The 21,231-nt window shown below is 40.8% G+C and overlaps 1 protein-coding gene across 1 annotated transcript; it reads right to left on the bottom strand.

Annotated features, from left to right (window-relative positions):
• Positions 1-1,922: 1,922 nt before the first annotated feature.
• On the bottom strand, positions 1,923-20,427 carry LOC136488257 (MADS-box transcription factor 23-like). Its single transcript, XM_066485252.1, has 8 exons — positions 20,246-20,427; positions 17,778-17,853; positions 4,047-4,108; positions 3,107-3,206; positions 2,999-3,040; positions 2,838-2,921; positions 2,413-2,564; positions 1,923-2,118 (listed from the first exon to the last, which is right to left on the bottom strand). Exons 1-8 carry the CDS (start codon positions 20,425-20,427, stop codon positions 1,923-1,925), a joined length of 894 nt encoding a protein of 297 aa, XP_066341349.1.
• Between the last annotated feature and the right edge of the window lie 804 nt (positions 20,428-21,231).

The raw sequence follows: 21,231 nt of genomic DNA, 5'->3' as shown, positions 1-21,231 counted from the left end.
GAAATTTGAAGACAGTTCCTAAATTTAGCATAAAGTGACACTAACAAACAAGAATAACATTTTTGGAATGGATCAAAACTATTATTCGATGCACCTGCTGTTCAAACCTACATTTTCTGGAAAATTGCAAGAAAACGAAGTGAAGAAATATAGCAAACAGCAATGAAATTGTGCCAAATTTGAACATGTTGTTCATGGTACAAATACAAATCTAAGAAAAAAAGTTGGTGGCAAAAAACAAAAAAAAATATTTTGCCGAGTGCCAAGGTTTGGCACTCGGCAAAGTGAATATTTTGCCGAGTGCTAGCCCTAGGCACTCGGCAAAGCCTATATTTTGCCGAGTACCAAACAGAAGGCACTCGGCAAAGAGGCCGGCGTTGGGTACCGTTATCCCGGGCGCCTCTTTGCCGAGTGTCTGGCACTGGGCAAAGTTTGGCTTTGCCGAGTGCCTTATTTTGCCGAGTGCCAGACACTCGGCAAAGCCCTATTTGCCGAGTGCCAAGTTTCGCCGAGTGCCCGATATTTGGCACTCGGCAAAGATTTGAGCACTGGGCAAAGTCCCGGTTTCCTATAGTGAAAGGGGGAGCGTGTGAGATGGATTTGTTCTTTTGAGTGTGATCATGCATATCATGTTTACTTTCATGCATTGTGAGATACTATGTTTTCATGCATTGTGAGATATTATGTGACATGTGTGTGCTCTCTACTTTGCTATATTAATGTCATGTAACTTGTTTATGCTCATTTATCGTACTTCCATGTTATACTCTGTCTGAAATGAGCTTTATGTTTCGTACTCGTGCCTAGTTTATATCCTTTGAGTACATATGGTTGGCTTGGTTCGTATAAGCATGACTAATCCTTTGTTCTTATTGACACATGCTTATATGAACCAAGTATGAGTAAAAAACTCACTCATCTATTTTACAAACATACTCATCTATTTTAAAAACGCATGATCCACTCCTGGCCAGCCCTAGTAGGCATGTCATAGTGGTAGAGGGCACGTAGAAGCCGACGCTCTGGCGTGCCGACGGGGACCGGGGGTCACCGTGCGGTAAAGGAACTGGCGGCAGCCTAAACCCTAGAAGTCGCCCCATAGTTGCCCGAGAATCGCCACCCAGGTCGGTCCGTCATTTCCTTGGTAAAGTCTATTTGAACCAATAAACTATCAATGTAGTCCGATTTACCTTCCTCGTGCAGATATAGTTGAAGGAGCCAAAACATCCAATTTTCTAGTTTAAGGAGGTAAATCAAATCAGAGTAATAATTGAAGAGGGTTAGAAGCACTTTTTTCAATTCATTTTTGTATATTGTTAATTTCATCCGTGGGTCACTCGTTCGTGGACAATGCCAACCCATACAAAGGCCTAGACACCCAAAATTCACCGGTTTGTATATTGTTCATTCTGACCACGTGTTCGGCCCAACAACACCTATTAAAAAATTGGCATCTTGTTGTGAAGTTATGAAAAATTAGAAATCACACAGCAGGAAAAATCGTAAAGTAGAACTTGTTCATAAAAGATGTTTATGCAATGGGTAACCTGCAGACTCTACACCAGAAGCGTGTATGAGTATGATGAATACACTTGTGGATGTAAAACTTTACTAGATGAATCTTACACATGCTGACTCAGATACTTTACAAGTTTCATCCATGATTTGACAGGTATACCATCTTTATACCATCTTTTTACAGGACAATACAAAATAGACTTTCCAACAATCATACTGAGAAGAAAGTTTGATGGGATAATAATCTATTTTTGGTGGAACATTTGGAAGGAGAGAAACAGGCGAACTTTCCAACAAAAATCTTTAAACCCAAGACAGGTTGTGGGCTTGTGTAAAGATGATATTACCCAGTGCCGCATGGCAATGGAGACGCCAAATCAATAAGAACCAATGGAATGACGGAATCATAGCTGATGCAAGCTTCGTTTATGGCCATCGCCTAGCAGTTGAACAATCCAGGTTTTTTCAGTTGTCATGGACAGTTCAGTTCCAGTAGTTCTAGTTGTAAAAAGGTTTTGTTTCTGTTTTGCTTCCTGTTTTCGTGTGTAAAGATTTTTCTTCTTATCATCCAATAAAATTTGCGGCAAAGCTTTTGCCATCCTTTCGAAAAAAAACAATCATACTGAATACTATAGACAAATGTGTTCAAATGATACTGATGAGTACAATTAATGCAATTGTTTTCACAGCACTTGAACTTGAACAGTTGCAGGACTATTGATATAGCGCCTGTAGTAATGGTAAAGCCAACTCCAGCTTGTAAGCCCGCTCGTGATTCTCCCATTCAACGCAGTCAAAGCCGTCTGAAATTTCATTGACTGGTCAACATATTATTTGATATGCACTGATATCAAACAAAAAAAATAGTTTGTCAGATTAGCATGAAACACTTACCTCAATGTTGGTTCTTCCAGTTCCTCTTTGGCTACGTGCTGTGGCTGGCCTAGCTCCAGACGAACTGAAGTTAAATCCTCATCTGGACCAGCAATGTTGTACTCAGTACCAGAACTTTTATCCCCACCATCTACTCCTAGCTGTACATTCACCTAAGAAACAAAATAGGATTAAACTCGCAACATAATATTCAGAATGTGTTGGACCTACTGGTTGGAGCTCAACTCTCCGTTTCCAAAAAAAGGCCACTCGTGCTATTCAATAGACGGGGTTCATGGCCTTTTCTTGACCTTGTGGTTGAAATTTTTTCCTTAACGAAATATCTCAGGTTAGGCATTCCCCTAGTTCAAGCTCTTCTAAAAACATATAGAAGAATATTTCTATTTCGGGTTTTTTCTGTAATACTAGTTGTAATAGGATCCCACCTTTTTCTGCAAATTCATGTTCTCCTGGTGATTGATGTCAAAATGATGCTCTAGTTCCTTGTATTCTTGAAGCATAATGTTTTCCTGAAATTCAATTAGGGAGAGTTGACCATAATCTCTTTAACAAAGTTGTTATGATGAAACTAGATAGATCAACTAACCCTCTTGTTCAACTCTTGAATTTGATTGATTATTATGCTATCCTGTGAAGAGAGGTGTTAATGACTCTCATCTGGTGACTGATCTCCACATCGGGAAGCAGATATTACCTTCTTTTTCCGAATGTTATGGAGGCTCATTTCCAGGTGGTTCTCTAAAATTTTCAACTCTTTTGCTTCCAGACCAGAAAGATTTTGTCCCAGCAATTGCCTGCAGTATAGCTTATTGAGACAACGTATCATTCCAACTTTATTGCACACCAAAGTAATTTTTAAGTTTATCTTAGATTTTTATTTGTGTGTTTCGACTTCCTAATGTATGTATCCTTTAGTATAACAAAAATGGACAGTCAGCTTTTGGTAGCATTTTATCTATGTTGATGCTCTCGTTTGTTATCATACAAAGTCATTCATTTTTCAAACATAGATTTTCAACATTATCGTTGTGCAGTGGTGCACTATACGATGTGAGAAGATCTGTCGTCCTTGTTTTCTATACGGCAGGTCCTAGGATGTCTGGCCCTGGTATTATATTAGAAAAGATTGACTCTATCTTGTCAGCATTTCTCGTGGGCAATGAATAGAATGCATGAAGCATGGATAATGGAACACATCTATCCGCTCAGAGTAAATTTTGATAGCACTTAATGGACTTATGTTGGAATATTGTTTCACTGCTATATCCTTGCTTTTTACTCCTATTGTGCCACACTATTGTATCACGTACTAAAATGTCCGCATTACAACATTATCCTTGCTTTTTACGTTTTTAATTCTTCTCTCTTTCTGGGGAAATCAGAGAGCTCATTTATTATATACTAAAGTGTCTGCATTCATATTGGACATAACACCAAGACAGCATTACAGGTGAACAGCCATGTTGTTGGGGAATGGCAAGTAGTATTTTCTTCTTCCTCATGCTTATAATTAAACCATATTGTTGAGTTGTGGATGCACACTGAAATATGCTTGTCAGTTTCCAAACACTGCACATCCGTATAATTGAAAGGGGATGGGAGATGGGGCAAGGGGGGATGGGAAGGGATCATACATATGACGTTCTTGTAAGTTATGCAGTTGCTGCCTCAAGTTTGTTGCCTCAGCTTGCCAAAACTGCATGCAGGAACAGATAGCAAAGAAGCATACAGTTTATATCTTACTTTGTAAAATAAATACTGAAAATAGAAATGTATTTGAAGAAATGTGTGTGCTACTTTTGCAACACTAACACTTTAACAGAAAGGCAAAAAATGGGAGCAGTTAATTGTATCGTGAATACGGGTGTAAATGGTATGTTATTTCCAGAAAGAGTATCCAACCCAAGGGATTTAGATACTAAATCGATAATTTATATCCACTACTACATATTTGATTTTTAGCAATGCCTCTATTTTTTAATAGAGGCGGCTTAATTAATTTAGAGCCGCCTCTACAAATCGGTCTCAAAACGAGCTGCCTCTACAAATTCATTTCGGCCGCTTCTACAAATGCTCCTATCTTTAGAGGCTGCTCTAAATGCAACCGCCTCTACAAATGGATTTCTAGAGGTGGTTGGATCTAGATCCGCTTTTAAAAATCAATTTGTTGAGACGGCTAGATCTAGAGCCATCTCTAAAAATGGTGCAGCACATTAAAAATCGAATTTTCAAATGACCTTGGATGTAAAAACGGTCAAAACCAAAGTTGTAGATCTCGAAGAGTTATACAACTTTATAGTTGACAACCTTTTCATTTGAAATCATCTATCCAAGAAAAACTACGTTTGCATTTCTCATATTTCAAATTTAAAATTTTCAAACGACTTCTAACGGAGAAACGACCAAAAGCAAAATTATAGTTCTTGACGATATCTACAACTTTGCAGTCAATTTTTTTTCATTTGAATTTGTTTAGGGTCCCAAATACTCATTTTAAAATAGGATGTAGGTAATATGAGGAGAATGAATATGCCTTATGAAGACTGCTGTCTTTTTGGTACAGTGGTTAGAGGAGTATCACGTAATGCCTTAGCTCGCGGGATCGATCCCTTGTCGCCACAAAATGCACGTTTTTTGCGCAAAAAATCACGTAACTTTTGACTTTGAGCCTGGTGGGATCTCCTCTATTAAAAAAATTGCTCTTTTTTGGGCCTAGACTTATGATTTCTACACAACAATTTGTAGAGGCGGCTGTATTTCGAGCTGCCCTGACAAACTCTATTTCTAAGGCATCTTCTGTTCCTAGCTGCCTGTAGAAATCAGATTTGTAGAGGCGAGTGGATAACCACCTAGAGACTACAAATACTCTCAGTAGTAGTCATTTGAATCCACACGTTCAATACCTGCTGTATCCTAACTTGTTGATTGATCAAATCTATGAGGACAAACAATAGAAGACTCTTATAATTTCACACCTGTTTCAGCAGATTGGCATTGCCATACCTCAGCTTAGGCCATGACATCTCACTCACTTATTGTAACACCCTAAAATTTGACACTTTTGAAAATAGGTTTAAAATGATTTATTTCTAAATTCTGTGCTCAGGAAATATAGGAAAACAAAAATTTTCATTAAATTAAAACTCACCTTAAGGTAGCAACATGTATGTGCATACATGCCAGAGCATTTGTTTTATTTGGTTGAGTGGTTTTGAAAAAAATCAAAATGAAACTTAATTGCTTGTGAAAATAAATGAAGAATGGATTTGAAGTAAAAGAAAAGAAAATTAGAAAAAGAATTTAAAAAGTTGTTTTTGAAAACTTACTAAAATTTGCGTACTTTTATTAGAATTGAAAAGAATATTCAAAACTTTATTAGAAGTTGCATTCGGTTCATATTTGAATTTGGTTTTGAAAATGAAATAGGAAAAGAAATGGAAAAGGAAAACTCATCCTCCCTCTTTCTTTTTCAGCCCATGCTCCATGCTAGCCCGGCCTTCCCTATGTCCCCGCAGCCCAGCCTCATGCTTCGGCCCAGTTCGGCAGCCCGCCCCAGCCTTTCTCTCTCAATCCAGCTCTCCCTCTCGGTTTCAGCCCGGCCTGCTCCCGCGCTAGCTCCGCACAGCCTAGCAAGGCAGCCCAGTTGCGCAGTCGCCCGCACCCGCGTTCCTCTCTCCAGCCCGTTGACCACCACGGCCCAGGCCGAAGCCGCACAAGCGCGCGCTCCTCCGCCCTCTTCCGCTGACAGGTCTGGCCACCGGTCAGTCGCGTCTTCCTCCCCGCGTCGTGCTTCCACTGGACTCCACCGTCGCCACTATCGAGAGTCCGAGGTCGCCCCGCGCCGTTTCCTTGCGCCGCAAGTCCCTCCTATCCTTAAATAGCGAGCCTGTGTCCGCCTCTACCTACCCCGCGCCCTATCTTGCTCTGCCATCGCCCCGAGCCAGCCTAGCGCCGACGTCCGAATCCCACCGAGGGAGCTTGACGCCGCCGAGCTACCTCCGTCCTTCTCTGCCGCCGAGGTACGCCGAGGTGTGCTCGCCAAGACCTTCTCTCCTCTCTCGTGGCTTCCCCGTCGAAAACTGTGAACCGTAAGTCCGTATTCAAGTTCGCCGCCGAGCTTCCTTGCTCCGGCCATGGCGCTGCCGCGGATAGCTCGCCACCGTGCCACGTAGGGCCACCCCGATGCCCTAATTGGGTTCGCCATCTCCTCCTCTTGCTTCCCGTCCTCTTCCCGTGTCTCATGGGGCTCGGATTTGTCCAAACCGAGCTCGCCAAGAAGTTCCTCGTCGCCGGCCATGGTGCGCCGCCGTGACTTCCTCTATTCCGGTGGCCAGCTCTTCCCCAATCCGTTCTCGGCCGTCCGATCTTAAATCAAGAGACCAGATTAGATCATACCCCTTCACTGTCAGATTTACAAAAAGGCCCTTATAAATACTTCAGACTTAACCCGCAGTCCATTACGTATTCAATAGAATATGTCTTCTTCTTTTAAAAAGCGTATTTTTCTTCGGTTGAATTCAAAAATACATTTCCACTTATTTACAGATTTGCCACTGATTTTGTTTTAGCCATAACTTCTCCGTTTTAACTCCGATTTGACCCGTTCAACTTACGTTAGGTTCATAATTTCATAATCTACATGTTCATACTACTGTTAAGTATGTTTTCAACTTTTAAAATTCGAGGTTAGATTTAATCTATTATTTTAACAAAGGAAATCTTGTTTATTTCATATCTTCTACGTTTCAACTCCGTTTTGAACCATTCAAGTTGTGTTAGATTCATAGCAACGAGATCTACATGTTAGTAACAGTGTTTATCATGTTACTATTTCTGAAATTTCATGGTTTAAATCATATCTTGCTTAATAATCATGCAACTAGATTTTATAAATAAAATATGATTTGTTTTACTTTAGTTTTATAATTCAAATCTAAATTTGATTTAATTCAATTCATATAAGCTTTTATATAGTTAAAATAAATGGAGCCTATAGTTTTCTTTTCCGTGTATTAAATAGATCTATCGGTAGATGTATCTTTTCCACCGTTGCTCCGATTAGAGTGCTTTTCGCGTCTGTGTGTTCGTAGCGAGACATAGATTCGTTTTACAAACTTTTCATCTTGAATTTTTGTTTGGTGTACTATTCTAATTTAGATCTATTGTTTGCTTCGTGTATGATTGCATGGATGCTTGTGTGGTGCTTTATGATCTTGTCCAGTCGGTGAGTTATACGTGGTGAATCAAGAAGCAGATCTTTGAAGTTTTGGACTTGCAGAAGGATCTAAGTTTAAGGCAAGTATAGCGTGGGATCATCCTTGTTGCCCTATACACCTTTAATTATTTAATTCATACTGCATGTGTCTACCTTGATTACCACTAAGGATTTCCTAGTGTTTTGTTATCATGTACCTTGATACCTATGGGTTATTGCATTAGGTAGCTTTGCTAGTGCTCAACTAAAGCCATGATCTTGTAACTTGATTAATGATATATGCAATAAACACTAAAAGATGCTTTTTAGCAACATGGAACAAGGGGGCTAGAGCATTGGGCTGTTTTATGGTGCTCTAGATTCTTCTCCCTAAGAACTTATCTGTAAGTGATCATCCGAGACTTATAGTACAGCTGTGAGGGCTATATGGCTCTGGCTTTAGCTCAATATGAGGACCTTTTCTAACTTGTTAGTGGTTACCTTTATTGGCGTAAGAATGGCTTGACGAATCGGGTATAGTGTGGCCTCTATCCCCTTGAGTATAGGCTGCGCGTTATTGTACCATCGGGAAGGGGGGCCCTACATCTGTTTGTCGAGTGAATCTAATGGCCCTAACTTGTTAGACGAACCTTTGAAAGGCTTCATAGTGAACCCTACTGACCTTCCTTGGTAGTGGGTCAAGAGGCTAACCACCTCGGGCGAAAGGGTAAATCACGACTCACAGTGAAAGTATACAACCTCTGTAGAGTGTAAACTGGTATATCAGTCGTGCTCATGGTCACGAGCGGCCTTGGAACCCTTACGGAATAGATGATGGACACTAATGATATGGATGATGAAGATGCTCATTAATTATTACTATTTATGCTATTCATTATTCATGTTTACCTGATCATGTGTTTATATGGGCTTGTGATAAACTTGTTGCTACTGACTTGCTAAAATCATGACTCATCAAAAGCTAATCGCAGTAAAACCAGTGTCAGCCTTTTGAGCCTCATGAACCCCATGTTATATTTGTTGAGTACATGATGTACTTACGCTTGCTTTATTTTCAAATATTTGGATAAAAATCCCGGATGGGTACTAGATTACTAGAGTTTGGAGGAATTAGGCTTGTGATCAACCAGTCAGTTGTCCCTGTGGATTTGGAGTACTCACCTAAAGATCAGAGTTGTCTTTCCGCTATCTATACTCTAAGGTTATATTCTTTATACGAAGTACATTATATATTGAGCAGTGTCTATTGATATTACTCTTATTTGTAGCTATATGTGAGATTTGACTTCCTAGGCTCACATATTGTGTGTTTTTTGTTTTGTTCTTAAAACCGGGTGCTACAAAGTGGTATCAGAGCAATGCTGACTATAGTACGCAAGCCTAGTTAAAAATTGGCCGTCTTAAGGTTTAGAAGTTGCTACAAAAACCCTTGCTCTCTAAACCTTGATATTTTCTTCTCTACTATATCTCTACCCTTGCTATTCATCTCTACCTTGGTGCTTATTTTGAAGTCTTTGTTCTCATCTTCACTCCTTGGTGTGATATGCTTTTAGAACTGTCCCTCATCACCTTCTTGCAAAATCTGAAGATAAGTCTTAGGATTGTTACCCCTAGTACAATGAGGACGATAGTATCGCAAGTTGAGTCAATGATTGAGTTGTGCACCTTTATTGCTTGTTGAATTGTCATTATGGTTATGATTGTTTTGCATCTTTGTAATGATTGCAATGATCTTGTTGGGTGTTCCCACAATTTCATTTAGTTTATAGGCCTAAGGTATAAGGAGTAGTGAAATAAACAATTGGGTAATGGTTTTCTTCTGTTTCCTCTATCCTGTCTTTTTGGAGCAGTCTACACTCTTTGGCTTCTATCTCTATTCTTGGACAACCAAATATCATGAGAAAACTCTGGACAACAGTAGACATCAATATCTTTCTCTGAGCGCAAGAATCATCCTGATAGCTATTTTGGTTAGGGAGATATGAAAATCACAATGTGATGCATCTGTGCTGTTTGGAACCTGGAACAGTTTCTGTTGTGCACTAATTTCGACCAAGTTAACTGCAGAATTTGGAAAAGTGTTCTATAAGGAAGTTGTGTATAATTTTATAAGCTTTCCAACGGTATAAGGTACAATATTATTGGATTAACAGAATGAGAGTTATAGACATTTTACGCCGCTGCTGTTTTTCTCCTCGTGAGGAATTTCAGATTTCTTGTTCTTGCCCATACACAAGAGACTCATTGGGATGTCAGGACGTAGTGATACTAGTTAGCTCCTCTAGAAGAAGGTGCAAGCTACCCTTCTTGTGTCCCCTAGTCTATCTTTTCTTAAGGGGGTAGCCAAGTTGAAGAATTTGCAAGATGAAGTGTCCTACGTTCTAGTTTGCACAGCAGAAGCGTGGTGGTACCCAAAGATGTGAAAGAAGTTCAGAGTTTCGATAAGGTTTGATTAAAGGTTCAAGGAAGGTTTAACCAAGATCATCAAGATATTGATAATGCTAGTAGAAGAGGTTTTAAGTTAGTTTGGATCAAGAGATCTCAGCTAAGTGTCTGATGGAGTCCAAGAGGAGGTTGAAGTAAAACCTAAGTATTAGCTTCGTCAGATCAGGATAAGAGCTTCATACCCACTTGAATGCATCTTGTAAAGGTGTGGAATGTGTCCTTATACGGAAAGAAGAGTAGTGGCTTGTTCATTAAGTTAAGTAAGGAAGCGTGAGTTGAACTACCTAACTTGCATCTGGAGTTATCCACTAGGGAGCATGGAAGTATTGTCTTCTTGAAAGTAAAAGTGACACCTAAGAGGATCACAAGAATCTATAGGACATCTTCACCAAGTTGATCTTGAGCTTGTGATATCTTTGTTGGAATGAAATTGATTATGACTTGGAAAAGTGCTATCACTTGGAGAAGCAAAAGTCATGGCCGATGCCCTTAGTAATGGAGAGTTGTGCTAAGAAGGTTCGGATGACACCAATGACCAAGAATTGTATTCCAAGTTCGAGCAACTTGACCGGAATCATTAAGGTTTTGAAGATGGGAAGTAGAATCTCCTTCTAACCAAGAGATTCATCAGGCTTCATTGGAAGGTGAGTATTCTAAGAAAGAGAATTGATATTACGGACTAAAAAGGAAAGGTGGCCTAGTGATTGGAGTTACCTGAGAATTGTTCAAGGTACCTGTCTGAGTCTTGGAATCAGTTTGATAAGTTACTTGAAGTAAGGATAACCGGTATGCAAAGTAATGTGGGATCCCTATCAAGGCAATAGAACTGCACGAGGAAGTAAAGAAGAATTCAAAACAGAGTATTCTATCTCCTAGTCGACGTCTTTCGAATCTTGGGGACGAGATTCATCTTAAGGGGGGTAGAATTGTAACACCTTAAAATTTACCACTTTTAAAAATAGGTTTAAAATTATTTATTTCTAAATTTTGTGCTCAGGAAATATAGGAAAACAAAAATTTTCATTAAATTAAAACTCACCTTAAGGTAGCAACATGTATGTGCATACATGCCAGAGCATTTATTTTATTTGGTTGAGTGGTTTTGAAAAAAAATCAAAATGAAACTTAATTGCTTGTGAAAATAAATGAAAAATAGATTTGAAGTAAAAGAAAAGAAAATTAGAAAAAGAATTTAAAAAGTTGTTTTTGAAAACTTACTAAAATTTGCGTACTTTTATTAGAATTGAAAAGAATATTCAAAACTTTATTAGAAGTTGCATTCGGTTCATATTTGAATTTGGTTTTGAAAATGAAATAGGAAAAGAAATGGAAAAGGAAAACTCATCCTCCCTCTTTCTTTTTTAGCCCATGCTCCATGCCAGCCCAGCCTTCCCTCTGTCCCCTCAGCCCAGCCTCATGCTTCGGCCCAGTTCGGCAGCCCGCCCCGGCCTTTTTCTCTCAGTCCAGCTCTCCCTCTCAGTTTCAGCCCGGCCTGCTCCCGCGCTAGCTCCGCACAGCCCAGCAAGGCAGCCCAGTTGCACAGTCGCCTGCACCCGTGTTCCTCTCTCTGGCCCGCTGACCGCCCCGACCCAGGCCGAAGCCACACAAGCGCGCTCCTCCGCCGTCTTCCGCTGACAGGTCTGGCCACCGGTCAGTCGCGTCTTCCTCCCCGTGTCGTGCTTCCACCGGACTCCACCATCGCCGCTGCCGAGAGTCCGAGGTTGCCCCGCGCCATTTCCTTGCGCCGCATGTCCCTCCGCACCTTAAATAGTGAGCCCATGTCTGCCTCTACCTACCCCGCGCCCTATTTTGCTCTGCCGTCGCCCCGAGCCAGCCTAGCGCCGATGTCCGAATCCCACCAAGGGAGCTTGACGCCGCCGAGCTACCTCCGTCCTTCTCCGCCACCGAGGTACGCCCAGGTGAGCTCGCCTAGACCTTCTCTCCTCTCTCATGGCTTCCCCGTCGAAAACCGTGAACCATAAGTCCGTATTCAAGTTCGCCGCCGAGCTTCCTTGCTCTGGCCATGGCGCCGCTGCGGATAGCTCGCCACCGTGCCACATAGGACCACCCCGATGCCCTAATCGGGTTCGCCATCTCCTCCTCTTGCTTCCCGTCCTCTTCCCGTGTCTCATGGGGCTCGGAATTGTCCAAACCAAGCTCGCCGTGAAGTTCCTCGCCGCCGGCCATGGTGCGCCGCCGCGACTTCCTCAGTTCCGGCGGCCAGCTCTTCCCCAATCCGTTCTCGGCGTCCGATCTTAAATCAAGAGACCAGATTAGATCATACCCCTTCACTATTAGATTTACAAAAAGGCCCTTATAAATACTTCTAACTTAACTTGCAGTCCATTACGTATTCAATAGAATATGTCTTCTTCTTTTAAAGAGCGTATTTTTCTTCGGTTGACTTCAAAAATACGTTTCCACATATTTATAAATTTACCACTGATTTTGTTTTAGCCATAACTTCTCCATTTTAACTCCGATTTGACCTGTTCAACTTGCGTTAGGTTCATAATTTCATAATCTACATGTTCATACTACTGTTAAGTATGTTTTCAACTTTTAAAATTCAAGGTTAGATTTAATCTATTATTTTAATAAAGGAAATCTTGTTTATTTCATATCTTCTACGTTTCAACTCCGTTTTGAGCCATTCAAGTTGCGTTAGATTCATAGCAATGAGATCTACGCGTTAGTAACAGTGTTTATCATGTTACTATTTCTAAAATTTCATGGTTTAAATCATATCTTGCTTAATAATCATGCAACTGGATTTTATAAATAAAATATGATTTGTTTTACTTTAGTTTTATAATTCAAATCTAAATTTGATTTAATTCAATTCATATAAGCTTTTATATAGTTAAAATAAATGGAGCCTATAGTTTTCTTTTCCGCGTATTAAGCAGATCTATCGGTAGATGTATCTTTTCCACCGTAGCTCCGATTAGAGTGCTTTTCGCATCTGTGTGTTCGTAGCGAGACATAGATTCGTTTTACAAACTTTTCATCTTGATTTTATGTTTTTTGTACTATTCTAATTTAGATCTATTGTTTGCTTTGTGTATGATTGCATGGATGCTTGTGTGGTGCTTTATGATCTTGTCCAGTCGGCGAGTTATACGTGGTGAATCAAGAAGCAGATCTTTGAAGTTTTGGACTTGAAGAAGGATCTAAGTTTAAGGCAAGTATAGCATGGGATCATCCTTGTTGCCCTATACACCTTTAATCATTTAATTCATACTACATGTGTCTACCTTGATTACCACTAAGGATTTCCTAGTGTTTTGTTACCCTGTACCTTGATACCTTTGGGTTATTGCATTAGGTAGCTTTGCTAGTGCTCAACTAAAGCCATGATCTTGTAACTTGATTAATGGTATATGCAATAAACACTAAAAGATGCTTTTTAGCAACATGGAACAAGGGGGCTAGAGCATTGGGCTGTTTTATGGTGCTCTAGATTCCTCTCCCTAAGGACTTATCTGTAATTGATCATCCGGGACTTACAGTACAGCTATGAGGGCTACATGGCTCTGGCTTTAGCTCAGTATGAGGACCTTTTCTAGCTTGTTAATGGTTACCTTTATTGGCGTAAGAATGGCTTGACGAATCGGGTATAGTGCGGCCTCTGTCCCCTTGAGTATAGGCTGCGCGTCATTGTGCCATCGGGAAGGGGGGCCCTATATCTATTTGCCGAGTGAATCTAATGGCCCTAACTTGTTAGACAAACCTTTGAAAGGCTTCATAGTGAACCCTGCCGACCTTCCTTGGTAGTGGGTCAAGAGGCTGATCCCCTCGGGCGAAAGGGAAATCACGACTCACAATGAAAGTGTACAACCTCTGCAGAGTGTAAACTAGTATATCAGTCGTGCTCACGGTCACGAGTGGCCTTGGAACCCTTACGGAATAGATAATGGACACTAATGATATGGATAATGAAGATGCTCATTAATTATTACTGTTTATGCTATTTATTATTCATGTTTACCTGATCATGTGTTTATATGGGCTTGTGATAAACTTGTTGCTACTCACTTGCTAAAATCATGACTCATCAAAAGCTAATCGCAGTAAAACCAGTGTCAGCCTTTTGAGCCTCATGAACCCCATGTTATATTTGTTGAGTACAACATGTACTTTCGCTTGCTTTATTTTCAAATATTTGGATAAAAATCCCGGATGGGTACCAGATTGCTAGAGTTTTGAGGAATTAGGCTTGTGATCAACCAGTCAGTTATCCCTGTGGATTAGGAGTACTCGCCTAAAGACCGGAGTTGTCTTTCCGCTATCTATACTCTAAGGTTATATTCTTTATACTAAGTACGTTATATATTGAGCATTGTCTATTGATATTACTCTTATTTGTAGCTATATGTGAGATTTGACTTCCTGGGCTCACATATGGTGTGTATCTGGTTTTGTTCTTAAAACCGGGTGCTACACTTATCAGTGCAACCCCGCCCCTTGCTGCTCTTCATATCTTGTTCTTTCAGCAGTAGGGCTTACAGTTTGGCTTGATGGCTCCTCCAGCACCTTAGTTTACTGTTGGACATGATATAGGACCTCCTCTAGTCCAGATTCGCCGGGACCATACCTTGGACATTATACTTGGATTAGTGTCCCTTCTCTTGCTAAGCAGCCTTTAGTTTGACAAGTCTATCACTCTATCTCTATGTTGTTTGACACCCTAGCGCTGTCTCACTTGTTAGAGTACGTCATGAGCCTATTGGGCCTGGGCTGGCAGTATAGCCCGCTAGTGTTAGGGTTAATTAGAGATAAGGGTCGCTTGCTTAAGGGTCAAGTAAGCCTTGCTTAGGAGTGAAGTAAACCTCTCTATATAAGGAGAGGAGATGTATTAATCTAATCAAGCAAGAATTAAGAAGGAAATCCCTTCCCTCTTGCTCGGTCGTGGGCAAGGCCCCCGGCCAGCCTCCGGCTTCCCTCGCAGCCCTAGCCGCCACAATTATGTTTGTGAACAGTACCCTCTTTACTGTAGCTCCATGGGTACTGTAGCCACCTGGTCGCCGCCTCTCCCTCAGCTCTCTCCCTCTCAAATCCTAGCAGCCACATAACAACACTCTTATAATTTCACACCTGTTTCGGCAAATTGGCATTGCCATACCTCAGCTTAGGCCATGACATCTCACTCATATATCAGTGCAACCCCGCCCCTTGCTGCTCTTCATATCTTGTTCTTTCAGCAGTACGGCTTACAGTTTGGCTTGATGGCTCCTCCAGCACCTTAGTTTACTGTTGTACATGATATAGGACCTCCTCTAGTCCAGATTCGCTGGGACCATACCTTGGACATTATACTTGGATTAGTGTCCCTTCTCTTGCCAAGCAGCCTTTAGTTTGACACGTCTATCACTCTATCTCTATGTTGTTTGACACGCTAGCACTGTCTCACTTGACTCAGATGATCTGTTGGTGACTCGTCTTCAGGATTCCTCTACTGCTACTTGGATTAGTGTTGCTTCTTCGTGTATCTCTACCAAGGCCACCACTGTTACTGCTAAGCTTGACCAGGCCACATAGAAGCCTACAAAGACTGAGTCTGTTTTTTTCTCCACATGGAGTCCACTCGGCTGGAGCTTTTACTTGCTTTTCGTATATAGAGTCTGCTATTCCTAAGGATTTTGAGAAGTACCTTCAGGAGATTTCTAGTCTAAAGGACGAGGGCTTTGCTGCGGTACTCTCAAATAACTGAGCTGTTCATTTAGTTAGATTGGATGATTACTATCACATATTACCTCCTAGGAGGCAATATATATTTATTTAGTTTTTTTATTTTATAATAAAATAGGATAAATACGAAAACATTTAGATATAATTTTTTTCTAGATTTATTGATGCATGCATGATTTATTAGATGTGGTAAATCTTTTTATTTAGCAGCTTTGGACATGCCATATTTTGATTAGTGTGTTAGCTGTCCATGCATCTAACGTGTCTGTTTATAACTTTTCGTACGTGTTAGCATGTCCAAAGTTCACGGTTTTGTTCCCAACATCCATACGTGTTAGCATGTCCGAATTTCACGTCATGTAACACGCTAATCAAAATACAAGATTGTGGCCCTATAAGTTCCCAGCATGTATGTGTTAACAAACCAACTTTGGACACATTACTTTAAACAAGCTTGATTGTGTTTAGTATGTGAGTTTCTCAATCCCATCACAATTATTTGTTATAATGATTTTTAAATGACAATGCACAAAGAGGTTTGATCCCTGCTCAGGCTCGCATGTGGTGCACGCTGATTGGATTGGTGATTTTTTTTTTCTTCATTTTTGGATTGGCTTGCAGATTCATCAAGTCGAAGTTGGAGGCTTGTTACCCATGGTATTTTCCACCACCTAGACGGCCCACAAGAGCATTAGGTGACCGTCTTGGTGTAGTTCTTATTTGGAAGGCTCCTACCTTTGTGCTCGGCTGTCAATCTAGAGTGGAGACTGAGGCTTGGTTTCTCAAGGGAGCTTAACTGTGGTCTTGGTGACATAAAGGTGATCCAACGTGTAGGAGATAGTCACAGCTATCTGAGACCAAAGGGGAAAAATCCGGTTGCCTATTGTCCTCTTGTTTCATTCATGAGCATTGCTTTTGTTGCTTATCTCGTATGTGTTTGAACCTTTGTGTGAAGCTTATCATAGACTTGTTTTTGTCTTAGTATGTTGTTCTGTGTAGTTTACATTTTTGCACACCTAACGGTATATTGCTAGTGTGATCATGCCTTAAGACTTGGCTTAGTGTGTTGGCCCTATCTTAGGTGATCCTCTAGTTCTAGGTATTGTTAGTGCAAGTGGGTTAAGTTAGATTTGAAAATAGGCTCCAATTTGCATTAATTTTTAGAGTCTCGATTCAACCCCCTCCCCCCTCTGGGCCACCCAATTCTTATATTGTATCGTTGTTCTATGTATCTTCTATAATAACGAAGTTCTGTAGAAATGTGGTTAGAATATTAATTCCTTACATATTCTGGTTTTGTTAGTCTAATGGATCCTTAATTATGTTTTGTATATAATTGCCACAGCATTAGTCAACATACATTTTAGGACTGCTCTCTAGCTAAGTTGGTTAGATGATTCTAGGAGCACTCCTTAGGTCCTGAGTTCGACTCCCCGTGGGAGCGAATTTCAGACTAGGGTTGATTATACTGGGGAACTCTGCTCGACAGTCTTTCTTTCAAAAAAACATACATTTTAGGACTCTGTTTAAGATTTTCTATGATTCGATTATGTAATCCCTTGGTAGTGAATATTATTTAAGGATAACAATAATAATGTAAAAGTCTACAGTGAAAAAAGGTTGACTTAGTTGCCACATATATATGTGATTGCTCTGACTACCTAGCCTGCTTGGTTGTGCTGCCTTCAGCTTATGTGCGGCTGCAGCTGCAGGAACTTCTTCTCACGAGTTACTGTAGGAACAGCCGAAATAAGTGCAGCAGTAGCTGCAGCGAACATGATTTTTGCAATTCTGAGCCTTCTGGACTCCGAAACATAGAAGCTGTTTAAGATCAATTATTAAGCATGTGGCTTAACTAACCGATTGGTGAAAAGAACCACATGCATAATGTGGACTGAAAGAAGTTACGGAAAATTCTGCCCACTATTATATACTAACATAAAAGTAATGTGTCAATATGAACCCTAATGATGAGAATCACTTAAAAATTAATATTGATAGTATTGCACAAGACCTTAGTTTCAGTGCTCGCGCTCATGAGTTGACTGCCCTCTTTTGTATCCTGGTATCTTTCGACAATAGATCTTGTGCTGGTCAAACACAACGAGCAACCATGTCATTTTATCAAATAAACTATTGTTAGCTCAAAAATAAAAGGAAGTTCACATTAGAACGAGTAAATTTGTTGTAATGTTACGAATTTATGTAAGTTTCTACCATAACTGCAAGTTTCTAAAACTAAAGTCCGCATTATGATATACTTGTCATTCTTCTAATTTAACCTTAATTACCTCAAATACTGACTTTAAGCTAATGAGACGATGTTTGATATTACAAACAGAGTGACGAGTTGATAAAAAAGAAGAAGTGGACTTTCTATTGGCAACAGTAAAGTGATTACTTTGTCTAATGGCTATGGCTTGGTTTTGAGACATGTAGATAGTTTTAATGAATTATATATAGTTTTGTTTTCTCTATAATTTCAGTCTTTTATTTAGTTCTCAAATCTTAAGTAGGGGCCTTGATTTGAGGGCCTTTGCTAGAGTTGCTATCTGAACAGATAATTGAATATGAGAGATCCAACATAAAATAAGAACTTGTCAACTGCAATGGTAAATGGAGAGAAAGGAAGAGATTATATCCCTAGAAGTGGCATATTGTTTTATTTGAAATAAAATCCATTTTCTAATCAGAGAGTATTAAAGAATTATATATATGATTTTATCCTCGACCATCTTTGTTCCAGAATATGGGCCTGTTTGGTAGAGCTCCACCGGTGCAAAAAGTGAATCTAAATCTGAGATTCACCTCACCGTGGATCTAGGATTCACCGAAGTGTTTGGTACAGCTCCAGCTCCCTCTCTATCTCACTTCCACCTGGGCCCATGCGTCTGGGTGCAAAATACAAAAAAAAATCACAGCCTTCTTCTTCCTCCGGCAAACGTTTGCGCAGGGAAGAGCCGGAGTCGCGGCCTCGCTGGATGCAGCCACGGCAGGAGCGGGCACGGCGGCCCCGGCCCCGGCCAGCGCGACCACGGCAGCCTCGGCCACGGCCAACGAGGGTGCGGCCCTGACCGACGGGCTTGCGAGTGTGGTGGCGCGGCCTCGCCGGGGGAGTGCGCGGGACGGCTGGGCGGCGGGGTGCGGTACGGCCGGCGTGGAGGCTCAGCAGGGTCTTTGTGACGGAGCTCAGGAGGAACAAGCGACGAGAAAAAAAATGAATCGAACCATTTTTTCTGTGTAACGAGTGGCATGGTGGGTAATTTTTTCCAACTCCATCAAACTTGGATTTGGTAGAGCACCCCTTGAGCTGCTCCATCAATTTGGTGAATGTGGGGGGCTGAACCATCATTTTGATGAAGCAGATCCACGGTGGAGCTGCTGGATCCAAAAACGTTTGGCTACAAAAGTTGGACCCAGATCTGATTTTGGTTAATCTAGAGCTGGTGGAGCTCTACCTAACAGGGCTGATATATAGATCCATGCAATCATATTGCAGACATTATTCAAGTACAAGATTAAGCAGTTTTCCTATCAATAAAAGCTTGTAGTTCATTCGATATTCCAAATATTTCTGATATATATACGTTCATACATATGCTAAGTGTTTCAGCTGGCTGAATCATATCACTTATTAAGATAGGAGAAACTACGTTGTTACTGATTCAACTTACTAGTAAACGTTGTCAGGTTATAATTTGCCCATGCATTAGTTAGCTAGTGTTGCATGCATCTACGACAAAAATCTGCATTGCACGCGGCTATTTGTTTTATGCTTGATCAAATATATATACAACAACAACAACAACAAAGCCTTTAAGTCCCAAACAAGTTGGGGTAGGCTAGAGTTGAAACCCAACAGAAGCAATCAAGGTTCAGGCACGTGAATAGCTGTCTTCCAAGCACTCCTATCTAAGGCTAAGTCTTTGGGTATATTCCATCCTTTCAAGTCTCCTTTTATTGCCTCTACCCAAGTCAACTTTGGTCTTCCTCTGCCTCTCTTCACGTTACTATCCTGACTTAGGATTCCACTACGCACCGGTGCATCTGGAGGTCTCCGTTGCACATGTCCAAACCATCTCAACCGGTGTTGGACAAGCTTTTCTTCAATTGGTACTACCCCTAATCTCTCACGTATATCATCGTTCCGAACTCGATCCCTTCTTGTATGACCGCAAATCCAACGCAACATACGCATTTCCGCGACTATATATATACAGAAAAAAAAAACTAATTTTTATGATGTGTAATAAATATCATTAGGTTAGTAGGGGAATATCTATTTTATAATAAAAATATTTAATTTGGTGATATAAATGTTGATATTATTATTTTTAAAAATCTAGTTAATTAAAATTTAACTCCTTAAAAAGCGAGCTAGGCATTATTGTTTTATGATGGAGAGAGTACATGTGTGTTGTCCGAAATACATACGAGAATTGAACAGTTTATCAGATTGGAACAAGAATAATCAAATATTACCTGGTGCTGGAGTAGTCGTAGAGGCGACCTGCGCTAGAGAAGACGAGCACGCCGACCTGCGCATCGCAGAGGACGGCCAGCTCCCTAGCCTTCTTGAACAGCCCACTCCTCCGCTTAGAGAAGGTCACCTGCTGTCTCGTCTTGTCCTCTATTGGCTTGATAACTGTCTTTCCCCTAACCATGATGGCTAGTCCGATCGATCAGGAAGCAGCTGGATCTGGAGACTAACTAGCTAGTAGAGAGAGAAGAAGGGGAAGAAGAAGAAGAATAGAGGTGGAGAGGGAGAGAGAAATGGCTTGTTATTGCCTTATTGGTATCTTCACCTTACTCTAGTAGGTTTGGAAATTAGGACTACGTACCTGCGAGCTTTTTAAAGCTGGTACGCGGTATCGATCTGCTCTGTCTTTGGTCTCCTCTCCTTCCTTCCCATTGGTGACCGACACGTGCAGAGCACTGCACTACTGCTGCGTGCACATGCTCCTCGAACTTGAAAAGTTTGACATATCTTTTTTTTTTAAAAAAAAAGGGGTATGAAGATTAGCTAGGTAACTGCTCCACTAGTTGCTTAATTGATGGATGTTGCCTTCTCCAAAATTTGTTTTAGCTGTCGTACAATATGGATATATATATATATATATATATATATATATATATATATATATATATATATATATATATATAGAGAGAGAGAGAGAGAGACACACACGTCACACATTTGCTTACATTGAGGATATAGGGACAACAAGAAAAGAGAAGAGGAAGTTTTGCAAGAGCCCGACTCGGCATACGTGATGCAAATCTAGTCCTACATCTAAAGAGGTAGCTCGCTCGTGGATCAACTTAGCCGGTTTCGAAAGACTCGCCACGGAAACCTAAAAACACCTCCAGGATGGGACCACACAGGAGCGGCGCACCTAGCAGGGTGTGTCCTAGGCTCAGCAGACCAACTAGGTTGTCATCTCATATATATCATGGATACGAGAGAA

Source organism: Miscanthus floridulus, chromosome 10, assembly GCF_019320115.1.
Source record: "Miscanthus floridulus cultivar M001 chromosome 10, ASM1932011v1, whole genome shotgun sequence".
In the NCBI taxonomy this organism is placed as follows: Eukaryota; Viridiplantae; Streptophyta; class Magnoliopsida; order Poales; family Poaceae; genus Miscanthus; species Miscanthus floridulus.
Note: the sequence above shows the minus strand (reverse complement) of the source record. Positions and strands in the feature narration are given on the sequence as shown.

Bases quoted from the DNA above. Each gene is read 5' to 3' on its own strand.
- LOC136488257 (XM_066485252.1), bottom strand. From the start codon at position 20,427: ATGGTTAGGGGAAAGACAGTTATCAAGCCAATAGAGGACAAGACGAGA. The intron at 4,109-17,777 runs GTCTTGTGCAAT...TCCTGCATGCAG, and splicing joins GCGCGAGCACTGAAACTAAG to TTTTGGCAAGCTGAGGCAAC. The intron at 3,041-3,106 runs GTAATATCTGCT...CTCTCTTCACAG, and splicing joins ATAACATTCGGAAAAAGAAG to GATAGCATAATAATCAATCA.